This window comes from Macaca fascicularis, chromosome 13 (assembly GCF_037993035.2).
Source record: "Macaca fascicularis isolate 582-1 chromosome 13, T2T-MFA8v1.1".
In the NCBI taxonomy this organism is placed as follows: Eukaryota; Metazoa; Chordata; class Mammalia; order Primates; family Cercopithecidae; genus Macaca; species Macaca fascicularis.
The window spans coordinates 3316098-3335045 of NC_088387.1; the positions used below are offsets into that span (position 1 = coordinate 3316098).

The 18948-nt window shown below is 39.2% G+C and overlaps 1 protein-coding gene and 1 non-coding gene across 11 annotated transcripts in view; both read right to left on the reverse strand.

Annotated features, from left to right (window-relative positions):
- The window catches only part of CRACDL (CRACD like), a 146330-nt gene that overhangs the window by 43954 nt on the left and 83428 nt on the right, over positions 1–18948 (reverse strand). For all 10 annotated transcript variants that reach the window (XM_074011053.1, XM_074011052.1, XM_074011051.1 and 7 more), the window contains exons 2-3: positions 11041–11120; positions 2131–2299 (exon numbers count right to left, since the gene is read on the reverse strand). Coding sequence is in view for 7 of the 10 variants with exons in the window: in XM_045368756.2 (XP_045224691.2) it covers positions 2131–2299; positions 11041–11120 (249 nt within the window). In the remaining 3 variants the exon portion in view is untranslated. The remainder of the gene's footprint in view (positions 1–2130; positions 2300–11040; positions 11121–18948) is intronic.
- On the reverse strand, positions 5051–5112 carry LOC123568486 (U7 small nuclear RNA). The gene has a single exon (XR_006691861.1). It is a non-coding gene; the product is annotated as a U7 small nuclear RNA (small nuclear RNA).

Sequence of the window (18948 nt, forward strand, 5' to 3'; positions counted from 1 at the left end):
GGATCCACCGAATGATGTACCGGGAATTGGGAGAATGTAGGAAAGAGCTGAATCGCACCAAGAGAAAGCAAAGCCAGAATACGGGACATTCTGCAGGACACGTGGCCCTGCTTTGCCTTCAGATCAATGACATGAAACAAAGGGAGAGGGCAAAAGGAAATCGTTACAGATTTAAGAAGCACAACCGCACAGACACAGACGCGATGAATGGGCGTCACTTTCTTCAACCCACAGGGTCCCACGTGGTTTGCTCGCACTAATGTGCCTCAGTAAATGGAGCTGTTTTCCCCCCAGTGATGGATGAGAAGTTGCTGCAGACTCTCCCACAGACCAAACAGTACCTTCCTCTTCCTCTGTGCTGCTGTCTAAAAATGTCATTTGCACTTCCCAGGCCTCCTCATGCCCCACCCCCAATCTTCCTTGCCTAGCATCAAAACCAGCAAACTGTTAGCAGTCACTGAGCACCAGCTCCCTGCAAGGTGCTAGGAATATCAAGATAAAAAGCACACCGTCTCCACTTTCCCTGGACCCCGGTGGCAGGGAGGACATCAGCAAGTGGGCAGGACAATTCATCCCAGCTTGCCCCTCTGGCTGGGCTCCCATCTGTGGTTAGAGGGGCCACACCCAGGCCTGTCTCTCCAACACCAGAACTGTGTGCTCCAGTCAACAGACGGGGTGGATGGGGGTGGATGTTAGTTTCCCTGGGGCTTGCAAAGTGATGACATTGAATAATTAGCAATATTATCGGTGATAACATCTCGTTCCCCAAGAGTTCAGAGCACCGCCTAAAAAAGTGCATGCACGGCTGGGCACGGTGGCTCATGCCTGTAATCCCAGCACTTTGGGAGGCCAGGGTGGGCGGATCACGAGGTCAGGAGATCGAGACCATCCTGGCTAACACGGTGAAACCCCGTCTCTACTAAAAATACAAAAAATTAGCCGGGCGTGGTGGCGGGCGCCTGTAGTTCCAGCTGCTCAGGAGGCTGAGGCAGGAGAATGGCGTGAGCCCGGGAGGAGGAGCTTGCAGTGAGCCGAGTTCAGGCCACTGGACTCCAGCCTGGGCGACAGAGCGAGACTCCGTCTCAATAAAAATAAAAATAAAAAATAAAAAATGCAAGCACAGTGTATCCCTTCCACACTTCACACGGTGCGATGTGAGTCTATTACAATCCCTGCTAGCACCAAAAACAAACAAAACCAAAAAACAAACCCAAAACTGGAAAAAAAAAAAAAAAAAAAAGTTCCAATCTTTCCTTTCCAGTCATCTGGTGCCACCAAGTGGCCAGTAACGTTTCTACTCCTTTAAAAAACAGGCGAGGAAGCTGGGGAGGAGGGGAGAGCAGGGGAGGGGACAGGACACCATTATCCGGATGCTCAAGCCTGGAACCCATCTCGGCGTGGTCTGTACCCCAAACCTGAGGGATATTATGTTTTCTGAAGAGTTCTACCCTTAAAGGGCCAGTGTTGTCTTAAAAAAAAAAGGTAAAAGCTAGCATAGCAACAAATCTGTTTCGTTTCCTCTTAGTCACAGAAATAACTGCTAGAATAACTGCAGCATATGTACTGTAACTATATTTTAATGAAATACAAGTTACAAAAATAAGGATTTCTTTACTAGACCTCCCTAGTTTTTTGTGCTTATTGGGTCTGTTCTTAACGATATTTTTGGATGATTTTTTCTAAGAAAGCAAGAAGCACCCCCTCCCCACCCCCATCAAGTGAAAATATTCTGATTAGATTATTCAACGTTCAAGTTTAGAGAAATGTATTTTTCTAGTATAGTATCTAGTCCTCAAAAGAGTTTTAAGTCAAGTTAAACCAGGGACCCTATCCTGATCCTGTCACTTTCAACTGTAGGATGCTGGGCAAGTTCCAAATTTTATCTAGGGCTTATTTTGTCCGTTTAGAAAATGGCATACAGTACCTCGTCTCCCACAGTTATTGTGGACTTAAACACACACAGCGTTCTCCACCCCTAAGTTTGAAAAGACAGAAAACACAACTTCTATGGAAGAACCTCTAATGGAATTACCCAGGAGGAAAGGGGGCTCAGAAATCCAGCAAGTCACCAGGATAATGAAATAGTGTATTTGGGTGCTCCTGGCCCGAGAGATGTAAAATGCAACTTACTCCAGCTCATCCTCGGAGTCGTAGCCCACTGGCCCAGACTCGATGGCAATGACCTCATTCCTCGTCTGACTCTGTTTCCAGGTGCTACTTTCTGTGGACGATGGCGATTCTTTTCTCTTCTTCTTCCCAAAAAACTTCTTAAAAGTTTTGAATTTAGATTTTTTCTTTCCTATACAGATGAGAGAAAAAAGCAAATGATTAGTAATAATAAGTAAGAGTGTTACAGTATGTGTTCATGTGCATGTATGCAATGGGCACGTAAAAGAGAGAAAGCAAGATTTCCATCCACGCATCAGTTATCTGCTTCTGGAAAGTCCTTTTATGGTGCAGAAGTACATGGTATACCAGTTTTGCACACCTGAAAACACATCTTGTTTTCTTTTATTTAGGATATTTAAGTAAAAGAGCCAAGAACACTTTGGAAGATGATCACAGAATCAAAATTAGCCACTTTCTTCTCATCTATAACCAAGTTCTAATTTCTAAAATATATGTAAGTCAACTACAAAAGTCCTGAGGAGGTAAAGGTTACGGGATAACCCAAGCTATTTAGAAAATAATTCTTGGCCAGGCATGGTGGCTCACAACCTGTAATCCCAGCACTTTGAGAGGCTGAGGCAGGAGGTTTGCTTGAGCTCAGGAGTTCAAGACCAGCCTGGGCAACATAGTGAGACCTTCTTACTACAAAAAACAAAAACAAAAACAAAAACAAAAAAAGTTGGGCATGGTGGCACATGCCTGTAGTCCCAGCTACTAGGGAAGCTAAAGTAGGAGGTTTGCTTGAGCCCAGGAGTTTGAGGCTGCAGTGAGCTATGACCGCACCACTGCACTCTAGCCTTAGTGATGGAGCAAGACCCTCTCTCTCAAAAAAATATTTAAAATTCTGAAATGCTTTGTCTAGTGTGAATACAGCATCAAGGACAGAGGAGGCCCAACCTCATGGGCAAGAAGGTGGCTCTCTAGGGCACCAACTATATGATGAGCTAATGACTTTGGTGAGAAAAATAATGAGACTGGTCATCTCCAAAGGGGAGGGGTGTGGCCAGGCTGAGCCCAACTCTGCCATGCTTCCTGGATTATTAGAATTCACCACACTTTTCAACATTTTGTGATCGCTTCTCTGGTGACAACTTCATTCTCTCCCACAAATTCTATCATACCCAGGTTTCCATGATTTCACATTAGCTGCTCAGCAAAGTTCATTCCTTTTCCAGAATAGTTACAGAACTGACAGTGGAGGGATGTAGCATCGTAGATTACCAGGATGCTGTCTAATACCTCCTGAAAATTTGCAAAACAATTCATTAGATTTTATAATAATTTAATAAACTGAATTCCTTAAAAAACCCAGGATCTTTCTGTTGTGTTTATATTACTGTCTCCTTGGGAAGTTTACATGATCTTACTCTCATGGGGAGAATTCCTTAGGATTACTTTAGTAGGAGTTCCTACATCATTACAGGTAGAACAAATCACTCTCCAAGGATAAATCAGTTCTACGGCACAGTTTTCTCAACGCCTAGTGTGGAAGTGTTCTCAACTTTACAATCGTAGAAAATGTTTATGTTGTTAGTAGATGGTTCTCAGTGAGCATTTATTATTTTGAAAGACTCTTAAGAGTTTTCTGCATTTCATCAGGACACCCTGTGGCTTTTGCCTAGTCAACAAATTGGAACGCATCCTTGAAGGCCTGAATAGATACACAACCTCAATATCACAACCTTCAAAGATGCTGCATTAATGGTGTCCTCATGTATAACTGGTAGACCTCAAGTATAACTGCTGCACACCTTTGTTCCACTGGCAGGGCTGAGTCAGCCATCCATTTGTTCAAGTTATATTTCTTCTGCTAGTCTTTGTAGTTCAATTTCTTTAACGGTTACAGGACTAGTCCAGTTTTCTACTTCTTGAATCTGTTTTTTTAGTAACATTTTTCTGAAAATGTATTTTTTTTCCAAATTCTCAAATGTATTGGCCAAAAATTATTAATAATATCCTTATATCTTTCAAGCATTCACAACATCTATAGTGACTGATGCCTCTTTTCTTACCCTGATATGAATTATCATAAATGTGCCTCTTCTTTGTTCCTTGATCAATGGCACCAGAGGCTGACCAATTTTAATTGCCTTAAAAAAGTTTAGCTTTGTTAATTCTTTCAGTTGAATGTCTATTTCATATTGTATTAATTTCTGTTCTTATCTTTATTCCTTCCTTCCTACTTTCTGCAGGTTTACTTTACTATTTTCTTAAACTTCTTGAGATAAACATTTGATTTATTACTTTTTAGACTTTCCTGCTTTTATAATATAATATTTAAGGCAATGCCTTTCCCTCTAAGTCTGTTTTAGCTGCATCTACATATTTTAGAACGTAGTATTTTCATTATTGTTTGGTCAAAAATATTTTCTAACTTCTATTATGATACCTTCTTAGACTTGTGGGTTATTTAGGAAAGTATGTCTTCTTCATTTCCAAGCAGTTGAGGATTTTCTAGCTTAATTAATTATTTCTAGCTTAATTATTATTTCTAATAATTATTGTTATTGATTTCTAGCTAATTAGTTATTGATTTCTAGCTCAATTAATTGCACTGTGGTCCAGTAACATACTCTGAACGATTTGAACCCATTCAAATCGGTTGATACTTGCTTTATGGCTTACCACATGAACAATTTTTTAAAATGTTCTTGGTGTGCTTGAAAATAATGCTTTTTCTTCAGTGTTCTATATATGTCAATTAGAAGATCTCTCTTAAAAAATTGTGTTGTCCAAGTATTTTATATCTTTACTGACTTTTAAAATGTTTGTTTTAGCAATTACTGAGAGAGATGTGTTAAAAATAACCCCACTGTGATGACAGATTTTCTTATTTATCTTTAGTTGTCAGTTTCTACTTTACAACTTTATTTGTTGGGGAGGTTGCTTTCCTGCAAAAACCGGAAAGCCTGCTAGACAAATTCTAAAAGAGCTGTAATACTTACAACTTTCTATAATACGTTAATGCATAGAAATGTAAAATTATTTTCTTGCTGAGGAACTGAACATTTTGTGAAAAGGCCCTCTTTATGTTTAGTTATGTTTTTTGCCTTACATTTCATTTTGACTGCTCTTAGTACAGGTAGATTATACCAAATCGGAAAATCTGAAATGCCGCAAAATCTGAAACTTTTTGAGCTCCCACCCGATGCTTAAAGGAAATGCTCACTGGAGCATTTCAGACTTTGGATTTTCAAATTTGAGACACTCAACTGGTACGTATAATGCAAGTATTCCAAAATCTGAAAAAATCTGAAATCTGAAACACTCCTGATCCCAACATTTTGGATAAGGGATATTCAACCTGTATAGCTACACCATCTTCCTCTACCCAGCGCTCACGAGGTACAGGTTTTTGTATCCTATTACTATCCTTACTTTTCTGAACCTTTATAGTTAAGACTCATACATTTAGAGTTTTGGAATCTAATCTGATAATCTTTAACTCTTAAATGGAACAATTAATGTAATTAATTAATCTAACTAGTCCACTCACACTCACTGTAATTACTGATATATTAATAAAAACAAATCTATCATCTTATGTGTTTTTTCATTGATCTTCAAAAAAAAAAAAAATTCCATTTCTTCCATTGCTAGTTTATAACCCTTATCTTTTGCTTCCTCTTTCAGTGGTTACCCTAGAAATTATACTACACATTTGATTACAGGTCAATACAAGGACCTTAGAATACTTCAATTCCATTTTTGGCACTATTGTTTTAATTCTGATTGTTTAAAAAAAAACCCGAAGTTATTTCATGTTCACATAGATGTATCCACTTGCTTATTGTTTTCTTTGTTCTTCATTGCTTCTCATACTCCAGATTGTGCACTAGGAAGATTTTCCTTTGGCCTGAGGGCACATTCGTGCAGAATCTGTGTTTACTGGGGGCTTACTGGGACCAACCCAGTTTTTGTTTGTCCGAAAATGCTTTCATTTCTCCATCACTCCTGAAATACATTTTTCCTAGGTATAACATTCTATTAAGCTGGTGCAAAAGTAATTGCAGCTCTTGCCATGACATTTAATGGCAAAAACAGCAATTACTTTTGTGCCAACATAATAGTTTGGCAGTTACTTTTCCTAAGGATATTTAGGCTATTATTTCCCTGTTTTGTGGCTTCTGTTGTGTTGAGAAGTTAGGCATTAGTTATTTTTTTGCTCCTGTCCAGGTAATCTGTCTCTTTTTCTCAGACTCATTTTAAGATTTTTCATCCTCCTTGGTTTTCTGCAGTTTTACCTCATGTGGATTTTTCTTTGATTTATCCTTCTTGGGATTCATTGGGTTTCTTAAACCTGTGGGTTGGGTCATCTTTTTGATAAAATCCAGAAAATTCTCAGTCCTTCTCTCCTCCCTTGAGACTATGCTCAAATGGATATTACACCCTTTCACTTACTCTCTACGCTCCTTGTTCCCCTTTGTGTATTTTCCATCTTTTTACCATTCTGTGGTACATTTTGTATAATTTCTTGTGATCTATCTTGATCTGATATAATCTGCTGTTATAACCATGCATTTTAATAATTACATTTATTTTACATAAATATAATTGAAGATAAAATTTTAATAATTACATTTATTTTAAATGAATTTATGTAAAATAACATTTTAATCATTACATTTATTTCTAAAAATTCCTTTGTTTTTCAAATCTGCCACATCTTGTAAAAAAAAACTTATTTTGTAAATTACACACAGTAAAATTCATTCTTTCTGGTGTACATAGAGTTGTATAATTATCACCACAATCAAGATACAGGACTGTCCTCATGCTGCCCTTTTGTAGTCCAACATTCCCCGCTATCTTTAACCTCTGGCAACCACTTATAACTTTTCTGTTCCTATAGTTTTGCCTTTTCTAGAATGTCATATAGATTAAGTCACACACTATGTCCCTTTTTCATTCTGGCTTCTTTCACTCAGCACAACACATTAGAGGCTCACTCATGTTATACCAAATCAATAGTCTATTTCTTTTTATTGCTGAGTAGAACTCCATTGTGTGAATATACTAGTTTGTTGAACCATTTCAACCTGCTGAAAGACATCTGGGTTCTTTTCAGTTTTTAGTAATTATAAATAAGTTGCTATAGTTTGTGCGTGCGTGTGTGTGTGTGTGTGTGTGTAAACATAAGTTTCCACTGCCAAGTAAATACCTAGGAGTTGGATTGCCGAGTCATAGGCTAAGTGTATGTTTAATTTCACAAGGAGCTGCCAAAATGTTTTTCCAAAGTGGCTGTGCCATTTTGCATTCCTCCCTTCAGTGTATCCTTATCAGCTCCTCTTGCTATGGTGGTTTTCTCCAGACATTTAATAGGTGGGTCCTGGTATCTCACTGTAGTTTTACTCTGCATTACCTAATGATTATAGATATTGAGATTTCTTCATATGCTTATTTGCCATCTGCACATCTTCTTAGGTTAAAGCATCATTTAAAATTTGCTCCTCATTTTGTAACTGAGTTATTTGTTTTCTTATTTTTGAATTTTGAGAGTTCCAAATATATGCTGGATATAAGTCCTTTATCAAGTGTGATTTATAAATATTTTCTTCTAGTCTGTGACTTGTCTTTTCATTTTCTTAAAAGTGTCTTTCTCAGAGCATATTTTAAAGTTTTGATGAAGTCCAATTTATAAATTTTTTCCTTTTATGGATCAGGTATTATATCTAAGAATCCTTGCCTAATCCTTGGTCATAAATATCTTCTACTATGCTTTCTTTTAAAGGCGTTAAGAGTTTTATATTTAGGTTTATGACACATTTTGAGTTAATTTTTGTATAATCTGTGAGGTATATTTACATATGAATGTCCAATTGTTCCAGCACCATTTGTTGAAATATTATCTTTTCTCCAATGAATTGCCTTTGCAATTTTGTCAAAATTGATTACCCATATTTGTATGGGTCTGTTTTTGAACTCTACTTCCTTCTGTCTCTGTGTGTCTTTCCTTTTGCCAATACCATACTGTCTTGGTTACTGCAGCTTTATAGCAAGTCTTAAAAACAGGTAGTATGAAGCTTTCAACTTTACGTTTTTTCAAAATTGTTTTTACCTATTCTAGCTCTTTGTTTTTTCACACAAATTTTCAAATCAGTTTGCCAATATCTGCAAAAAGTTCTGCAGGGATTTTGATTGCTTCCTCTTTACCCCTCCCTCCTCCCCATTTCTGATGGGTTATTTAAAAAAAAAATCATCCCAGGCACTATTATTATTTCATCTATGTGGACTTGGCTTTTTCCTAAATGAAAAAATCTCTGACTCTTCATGGAAATCAAATAAATTATTACTTGTCAGTATTCCTGCTACAGAATATTGAGCTAACTGTGTGTCAGTCTTCCATAACTGACTTTTAAAGACTGCACTGCAATCTTGGTGTATTTGTGTAAGAGTTCTGAGTGCTTTTCTGTATATGTTGTATAATCATGTCATCTATAAATAGAGACAGTTTTATTTCTTCCATCTCTCTGTCTTTTATTCCTTTCTCTTGCTTTTTTGCACTGGCTGGGTGCTATGCCACTTTTCCCTGGATGTTTTAAAACTTTTTTATTATCTTCAAACATAGTATGCATAGTTGTTTTATAGGATGTATTTGGTAATTCTGATATTGATGCCTTCATGTGTCTGTTTCTCTTGTCTGTCTTCACGTGTGCATGGCGTTCTCCTTGTGTGCATATCTCCGTCCATAGTTCCCCTTTTCATAAGGAAACCCTACTCCAATATGCTCTCATCTTAACAAATTACATCTGCAATAACCCCGTCTTCAAACAAAGCCACATTTGGAGATGCTGGAGACTTCAACATACGTATTTGGTGGGAGCACCATTCAACACATAGCATGTTCATTCTCATTCATAGTATACTGCTGCCTTTGATGCCTGGTTATCACTATGTGGTTGTCATGACACTGAAAATATTGTTTTCTGTAATAACTTGAAGTCTAAATAGAAGGCGCCTTCCTTTAGTGAATATTATTGGTTTCTGCAAAGTACCTGGGTTTGAATCCAGTCTAGAAGCAGTATGAACCAAGTTCAAGGGTTGAGGGTCTCTGAATTACCCGAATGGTGGAAACTCAAGCTACAAATCTACAAAAGGGTTGGTTTACCCCTACTTCACACCTACTCAGATTTGGTAGCTCCTTGGCTCCCCTTTATTGTAGAGGGCATCTTCTATTAGACCATCTACCTTACACAGACCTTGTAGTTTGATATTTGACCTTGCTCTCACCTTCCACCCCATGAAGACATGAAAATTTCCAAGACTGGTAAATGATCTAAGGGCAAAAGTGGCTTTTATACTCTGTTGTCTCTCCAGGTTACCATTTTCCTTTTCTTTTTTTTTTTTTTTTTTTTTTTTTTGGAGGCAGGGTCTTGCTTGTTGCCCAGGCTGCAGTGCAGTGGTGTAATCATAGCCCACTAAAGCATTAACCTCCTGGGCTCACACAATCCTCCCACCTCAGCCTCCCAAGTAGATGGGACTACAGCTGTGTGCCACCATGTCCAGCCCATTTTAAAATTTTTTTGTAGAGACAGAGTCTCACTATGCCCAAGCTGGTCTTGAACTTCTGGGCTCAAGCAATCCTCCCACCTCGGCCTCCCAGAGTGCTGGGATTACAGATGGAAGCTGCTGTGCCTGGCCCATTTGCCTTTCAATTCTGGCTTTATTATTTCTTACTGTGAAAAATATTTTAAAGAATATTCTTATCTAGAATTTTAAATTTTAAGTGGAAGAGGATTGGTCTGAATAACTTAAGCTCACTATTTGAAAAAAGGAAAACTTAGTCCGTTTTCTTCAGTAACCTCTGTGTGTATTCAGAACTAGCACTTATTGAGGTCATTTCAGGCTGATGAAATATTTATTCAAACGTTTCTTGTTTAAAACAAGTAATAATTCAGTGTCCCATAATATGAGAAAATTTGAAACTCAATTTTTCTTCAGGGCTCATCTAAAAACCCTCACGTTAAATCTGGATTTATTTGGTATCCATTGAAATGTGACAAAGGAAAAATGGTTCTAATATGAAATAATAAGAAAAAATCTATCTTTAATATCTGAAATGGAGCCTTTGCTGATATTAGCATCCGAAGCTAGTGGCTAGCAGCTAGGATTTAATATTATTGGGAGCTGTTTCTCCTGAACTGTATCAAAGAAGATCGCTACTGGCATTTTGAATGTAAATAAGAGAGAGATGAAGGCCTTGGTTACCAAAATAAGGGGAGTATATGAATGGCTAATCTAGGGAAAAGGTACATTGTGGGGAGATTACTTTTTTAATGTCAATTTTACAACTCTGTCGACATAAATAGCAATATGTGGATAACAGTAAACCAATCACATGATTGGAGAACTCTTCGAATGTCTTGTGAGATGGTGATTCATGGGCCTGGAATTCAGCTCAGCAGAGAACATAGTAAAGATCTCCTTCAGAACAAAAGTCATGAAGGAGAGGGATCAAAGAGTCCTGATGTAATTATTTTTTTACAGATGATCAGGCTGCTAGGTACTTTGCTCAGCCTCCTACTGATACCTTTGGATATTCTTAGATGGTGAATGAATCCATTTAGTACCTCTTCTTTTGCATTCATGTCAACCAAACACAGGGACATGGTTACCTCCAGAAAGGAAGAAAATGAGCTAAAAGGTCCCTGTGCTTGACAGAGAAGCAGAGGAAATGTGCCCCAAGCAGCCTTAAATAATGTGCATGTGCCCTCAGTCACAGTGTGAAGGGCCTGGGAGTATCTGAGCACACTGGGAACTGAACCCCCACTTTTCATACAGAGAACCCCAAAGGCCTGCCTCTGTCAGCCCCTCTCCCTGCCCCACAACAAAGCAAGTGCCCTCCCCAGAGCAGGGGAAGCAGGGCCTTACCCGTGCTGTCCTCCCCAAGGCCTTCTGCAGTCTCCCGAAGCTTAATGTCCATCACCCTTGTGGAAATCATGTTGAGCTCGCTGAAATTAGATGGAAATTCACGTTACAGAAACGTGGTTAGCAGAAGTTACCCATGAGTGAAACGGTGTTCGTGACCGCATTTGCCATGATCTGGCCTGCACACACCCCAGCAAAGACAGTCCAGGGCAGAGTACAGCACAGTACAGGCCAAAACCACGTCCACAGCCACAAGATCAGCAACCGCAACAGTGTTTAATCACTGACTGGGGCAATTTAATGGAAAACAGATCACTGAAACAAATGCTTCACTAATTTACACAATGCAGATTAGGTTTCTTTCAAAACAGTTTTTCTCAAATTATAAGAAATGATTTTTTTTCTCTTGTTTACTACAGGAAGTTTGGAAAATAGAATGAAAATCACCCATAACCCAACCAAGCAAGGATCACTACAGTTAATGTTTTCATTTCCTTCCAATAATTTTTTACGCAAATATTTTGTCCACATGCACACATATCATATTAGGAAGCTTGACTTCCTGATTGTCTTACTTATACCACATCATTAAAATTCTTCACATGTTATTTTAATGGCTACCTAATATTTTGATATACTACTGTACCATCATTTATTTACATTGAGATTCTTTTTTTTCGAATGCAATGAAAAATTTCAAACAGATACAAAAATGTGAAGAACATACAATGAACTCAAGATACGGCTAATCTTGCTTCATTTTTACCCCCACACCCCATCCCACTCCTAGGAGGTGATTTCTAAGCAAATCATCCCAGACACGATGATCATTTCATCCCTATAAATTCAGCTGCTTCCTGAATAACAAAATCCCTCACTCTTCATGGAAATCAAATACGCGATTATTGGTCAATATTCCTGCTACAGAATACTGAACTAATGGTGTCCATGCCTTCCATAGCTGACTGTTACAGTAGGCTCTGCCTCCAAGGAGGCGAAGGTTGCCCACCGACCAAGGGACAACAAATGGATCTCATGTCGCACGGAAGGTTTCAGAACTTACTCATGTTTTACATCCCAAACATCTTCACACTGATAAGAGCATAACATGGGGTGGAGGAAAGGGGCAAAGACTTGGATGTTAAGCAGTTCTGGGGTGGCATCTTTACCCTACCACCTACCAGTGCCAGGCCTCAGTATCCTCATAGGCAAAAGGAAGATGATAATACTATGATGAAATGAGACCAGGACACGGCATGCAGCAGGCACAAGCTGAGCCCTGCTGTCAGTTCCCGCAGCCCACTCCTCACTGCCGCGTGCTACTGTTTATGCACAAAGGCTTCCAGAGCACACATGCCCGGCACGGCCTGGCAGCAGGTAAGCGCCGGTCGTCCAAGCAAATGGCTCCCTTCAAAGTCGCCATTGTCAGTCACGGGACGAACACCCGGCTTCCCAGCTGACCCCTGTGCTTCCGGATCCCCACCGCCCGATGGGCTCAAACCACTGCCAGGTGACTGATGAAAACATGTTCAGGGCTGCAGAGGAATGTCTGCCCAGAGACCGCAGGCCGCACAGGTGGAGAACCGTTTCCTTCATGTGACATGCCAGGTGGCGACACCCCAGAGCTGTGACAATGGAACATCAGCTCTGTTGGGCCAAGTAACTTGTCTTTCTGAACACGCGTTCCCCAAACCGCAGTAAAGTTCAAGGAAACGCCAGATGTAAAACCGTACTTAGAAAGGCAGTGTGGCAAATGCCCATCCCTCCCAGACCTCCTTTTGCTCCTCACACGAAGACAGTGCTTCTCACTGGAACTCCAAGGTCAAGTCAGGCCACCTCAGTGTCCCCTCAACCAGCACCTGCTCTCCACCCTTCTACTCTTGGAGTTCTGAGAGCTCTAAATCCAAGTCAAAGAAAACTTACTCTTTAAACGAAATCCGGACGGGCACGGCCTCTTCATGGGTTCTAATGAACTCACTAGAGTGCTGAGCCTCCAGCCCCCGCTGCAGGGCACAGCACCTTGTCAGTGTGTATCTGGGCACCCACAGAATCCAGGGGAGTCCTGCCTCTCAAAAAGACCCCTTAATGTGGAGGCTGCCCCACTCCCTCTCCCTCCACCCTAACTGACCACCGGCTCCTTCCCAGCTTAGAGCAGAGTTCCATCGTTAGTCTCAGCTTCTATTGAAATATTTCTACAGAAGTTAATTCACATAAAGAATGAGAACAGATTTTAATATGGTATTTTAAAGATTTCAATCTATTATATTTACCTACACAATGCAAAGAAAAATATCTGTACCCTGACTCCATACATCTGAGCACATAATTATGTATGAAAGCTTTAGTGTTCACCCCACAGATTCCCTAATCCCACACCACCCTCCAGGCTGTTTGGACCCCTGTGGATCCTTTCTTGCCTCCCAGTACCGTTCTTTCACATTGCTCACCAAGGTTGTTATCAATAACTTGTTTGGGAGGTGTGTCTGCCTAACATCCCTTCCTCCCACAGCTGTGGGTTTTGAGGGGTGAGTGCTATGCCTATTACATTCACTGCTCCTTTACCAGTACCCAGGACAGTGCCCGACCAAAGAACTGAACAGAGCACACGAAACAAGAGAACTGACAAACTAGAGGGGCTTCTGGGTATTAGAATCCTATGAGATCTTGGAATAGCAATTCATTTAACTTCAGAGAGCTGTAGAAAGACCCAGAAAGAGTGACTGTTGGTTCACCTTTCCCTTGTTAGTTTGAGGAGGTGATTTAATCTACCTGTGGTCAGCATTAGGGAAAACATCCACCTTTATTCAGTCTTTACACCTCCCTTTCCAACAGTGCTCTCCCTCACTTTCTTCCCATGGCAGGGTTCTGCCATCTACCCTGTGTCACCTTCTTGCAGGTCAGTATCAGCAGTGATGTCCTCTCAGAGGTAACTATTTTAAGTAGAAAACTCCAATGAAAGGAAGTAACTGCCAACAAAGATTCTAAACTCCAGAAAAACATCCTTCGAATTTAAAGGTAGGTTAGACTTCCAAATGGTAGAGTAGCCAACACCACAATAAAACTTTCCACTGATGATAAGTATAAACTATGGTGAAAAGATTAAAAACAATCATTTGAAGGCAGTTATGAGCAACCAAAAGCAGAAATTAAAGTGGAATCAACTCTTTTTTTCTTTTTTATTATTTTTTAATTTTTTATTTTTGGAATCAACACTTAAAAGAAGGGAACTGCAGTAGGAGTGATTTATGTGTGTAGGGCTTTTGGCCTGGAAAAGGTCTCAGGTATGTTTATTGTGGAGTGGCTGGAGCTCAAATAGAAAGCCATAATCTTATTGGCTTGATGAATCCAAGAATGGAATTTAGGACTGCCAGAGCAGATGGAAACTGAGGGAGAATATCTTAGGAAGGAAAAAACTTCAGAGACAGGGACACCAAAATCCACATGTAAACCCCTTCCTAATTATTGGCTCCCCTCCCCTGAATTCTGCACATACTGGGGAGACTCCAAGGAACCAGGCAGAAGGTAACAGCTGGGAGGTTGAGGGAAATGAACTAAAATTTTTCTACTGCTCACTGCAGGAGAGACAGAGTTCACAGGTAACAAATAGCCTGCCAGAATAAAATCAGTAATCTTCAGGACAGCATAACAGATTCCAGAGTTCCTATGAAATATCATTTACAATGTCTACCATATAATCAAAATTTACAAAACATGTAAAGAAATAGGAAAATATGACCCATAGTCATGACAATAAAACACCTAAGAGAGAATAATCCTGAGTGATCAAAATTCTTAAGTAGCAGACAAAGACTTTAAAGAAGCTACTTAAAACAAAAATGTAGCCATAATGAATAAAAAGATAAAGAATTTCAAATTAGAAACATACGATATAAAGAAGGAACAAATGGAAAACATTAAGATGAAAACTGTAATTTCTAAAATAAAATATTTATTAAATGGGCTTAACAGCACATTGAAGACATCAAAAGAAAGGATCAATCAAATTGAAGAAAGATCAATAGAAAAGATCCAATCTGAAGAACAGAGAGAAAAAAGACTAGGAAAAAAAGTGAATGTGAACACAGCCTCAGTGACCAATGGTACAGTATTTATTTGTCTATCTCATATATATATATATATATTTATACTTTAAGTTCTAGGGTACATGTGCATAACGTGCAGGTTTGTTACATATGTATACTTGTGCCATGTTGGTGTGCTGCACCCATTAACTCGTCATTTACATCAGGTATAACTCCCAGTGCAATCCCTCCCCCCTCCCGCCTCCCCGTGATAGGCCCTGGTGTGTGATGTTTCCCTTCCCGAGTCTAAGTGATCTCATTGTTCAGTTCCCACCTGTCTATCATATATTTAATTGAGCCCCAGAAGCAGGGAGTGGGGGGAGTGAGGAAGCAGGAGAGAGAAAGAGGGAAAAGGAGAGAGAAGAGAGAAGTAGAGAGAAGGGGTGGGGGGTGGAGAGAGAGAGAGAGGGAGGAAGGGAGGGAGGGAGGGAGGGGGAGGAGGGGGGGGGAGGGGAGGGAAGGGAAGGGAAGGGAAGGGAAGGGAAGGGAAGGGAAGGGAAGGGAAGGAAAGGGAAGGGAAGGAAAGGGAAGCAGGAAAAAATATTTGGAGAACTTATGAATAATAATTTATCCAAAATAGTGGAAAAGATAATGTTACAGATCCGAGAATCTTAGCAAACGCCAAGAAAACCACAACAAGGCACATCATAGACCTCAAAGAAGTGTGGAACACAGCGTAGTGTACTAAAACCAAAGAGGAAGAGGAAATCTTGACAACAGCCAGAGAAAAATGACACATCATAAACAGGCAAACAACAATATAAATGACCAACAATGATAAGAAAATGCAACAGAATAGCCTCTTTAAAGTGCTGATAGAAAACAAAGAACAACCCGATATTCTATATCCAGAAAAATTATCCTTCAATAATGACAGCAAAATATAGACATTTTTAGATAAGTGAAAAGTGCGGCCGGGCGCGGTGGCTCAAGCCTGTAATCCCAGCACTTTGGGAGGCCGAGACGGGTGGATCACGAGGTCAGGAGATCGAGACCATCCTGGCTAACACAGTGAAACCCCGTCTCTACTAAAAAATACAAAAAACTAGCCGGGTGAGTTGGCGGGCGCCTGTAGTCCCAGCTATTCGGGAGGCTGAGGCAGGAGAATGGCGTAAACCCGGGAGGCAGAGCTTGCAGTGAGCTGAGATCCGGCCACTGCACTCCAGCCCGGGTGACAGAGCGAGACTCCGTCTCAAAAAAAAAAAAAAAAAAAAAAAAAGAAAAGTGAAAGAATCTGTTTCCAGGAGATATGTACTACAGGAAATGCAAAAAAAAAGTTTTTTAGGATGAAGGAAAATGATACCATATTGAAACTGAAAGCTATAGAAAGAATGAAGCACAACGAATGTGGTAAATATGTGGGTAAATATTAAAAAGTACATGTTTTTCTTCTCTAAATTTATTTAAATGCATATAACAACTATAAAAAACTATTATGAATTTACAATGTATGTAGATGTAATATGTGACTATAACATAAAGGTAGGAGTTATACATATGACTAGACTATCACAAGGTTCTGGTGTTTTATGTGAAGTGGTACAAGATTAACGCTAAACAGACAGTGACAACTTCAGAATTAATACTGTGATCCCTAGAGCAAACACTAAAAAATGTAATGTAAGGAAGTTTAGCTAAAAAGCTAAAATAAAATTTATAATGGGACACCCAAAAATTCAATAAACCCAAAGAAGGCAGAACGGGAAGAACAGAGAAACAAAAACAAAACCAAGCCGGCGCGGTGGCTCACACCTGTAATCCCAGCACTTTGGGAGGCCAAGGCGGGTGGATCATGAGGTCAGGAGTTCAAGACCAGTCTGGCCAACATGGCGAAACCCCGTCTCTACTAAAAATACAAAAATTAGCTGGGCATGGTGGTGGGCACCTGTAATCCCAGCTACTTGGGAGTTATTAGCTGCTGAGGCGGGAGAATTGCTTGAACCTGGGAGGCAAAAGTTGCAGTGAGCCAAGATCATGCCATTGTACTACAGCCTGGCGACAGAGTGAGACTCTGTCTCAAAAAAAAAAAAAAAGAAAACCAGATGGGATACATTAAAAAGTGGAAAAATGATCAATATTAAATAAAAATATAAAGCTTCTAAAAAATCATCAGAACCTATCTACTTGATGTTGGGATAAGCAAAGATGTCTTACACATGCCTAAAATAAAAAACCATAAAAGAAAAAATGTATAGTTTGCACTTCATCAAAATGAAATACTTCTGCTCATCAGAAGACAATGTTAGAAAAATGAATACGTAAGTGACTGGTAGAGAGAAAATATTCATAAAAAATATCTGACAAAAATAAAACCACTTGTATCTAGCATGTATAAAGAATCCCTAGAACCCAATAAATGAAAAGCAAACAATCCCTTGCCTTAAACTTGGGCAAATTATTTGAAATACAGGCAAATAGACAATAATGAACTGTCACATGAAAAAGAATATAATTAAGGAAACATCAGACAAACCCAAATGGGAGACATTCTGTAAAGTAACTCTGCAGTACTATTAAAAACATGTCAAGGACAAGAGGAAGGCCAAGACACTATTACAGAATAGAAGCAATATATGATCCAGGACTGGAAAATGAGGAAGTGCTATAAAAGCCACTATTGGGACAAATGACAAAGGTTACATATGGACTGTGGATTACATAATAACATCACATCAATGTAAAATTTGCTGATTTTTATGACTGTAACTATAGTTATTAAAAAGAATGTTCTTAGCCGGGCGTGGTGGCTCACGCCTGTAATCCCAACACTTTGGGAGGACAAGGCAGGTGGATCACAATTTCAAGACCAGCCTGACCAATATGGTGAAACCCCATCTCTACTAAAAATACAAAAATTAGCTGGGCATGGTGGCGCATCCCTGTAATCCCAGCTACTTGGGAGGCTGAGGCAAGAGAATTGCTTGAATTGGGACCTGGGAGGCAGAGGTTGCAGTGAGCTGAGATCATGCCACTGCACTCCAGCCTGGGATACAGAGCAAGACTTCATCTCAAAAAACAAAAACAACAACAACAACAAAAAAAAAACAAAAAACAGAAACAAAAACAAAACAAAACGAAAAAACATAAAAAAGTTCTTGTTCTTTGGAAGTACATATGTGATTTTTTGAGCTCACTACCAGTCCAAAAAATGTCATAAACTTATAGATATATATATATTCTTTATATAAACATATAAAGAAATAAGGATATATCAAATGAGGCAAAGTGAAAAATTGGTAAATGTGACTAAAAATTATGCGATAAATTCCTTCATTATGTAACTTTTCTGTAAATTTGGTATTATATCAAATAAAAAATTACACAAAAATTATCCAAAAAAAAAAAAAAAGAGAGAAGCACTAATTTCAGAACGGCAGTGTGAAGAATTTGGTGAAAAGTTTGACTCATACACAGGGAAAAAAATCAGGCAATAGAAACTTACTTTAAGAGGGCACAGGTGTTGAACTCCTCAGACAAAACCTTCAAAGCAGCTATTATAGATGTGCTCAAAGAAATAAAGGAAGATGTGCTTAAAGAGTTAAAGGAAGGGATGATTACAAGTTTATCAAATTGAGATTATTAAAATAGAGGTAGAAACTATAAAAATAACAAACTGAAAATTCTTGAGTTGAAAAGTATAATAAGTGAAATGAAAAAATTCACTGAAGAGGCTCAACAGGAGATTTGAGTTGGCACAATAAAAAAATCAGCAAATTTAAAAAATGCAATTTGAAGGAAAAAAATGAACAGAGGCTCAGAAAAATTCGTCATTAACTATACCAATATTCAGAATGGGAGTCCCAAAGGAGAGGAGAGAGAAAAATGTAGA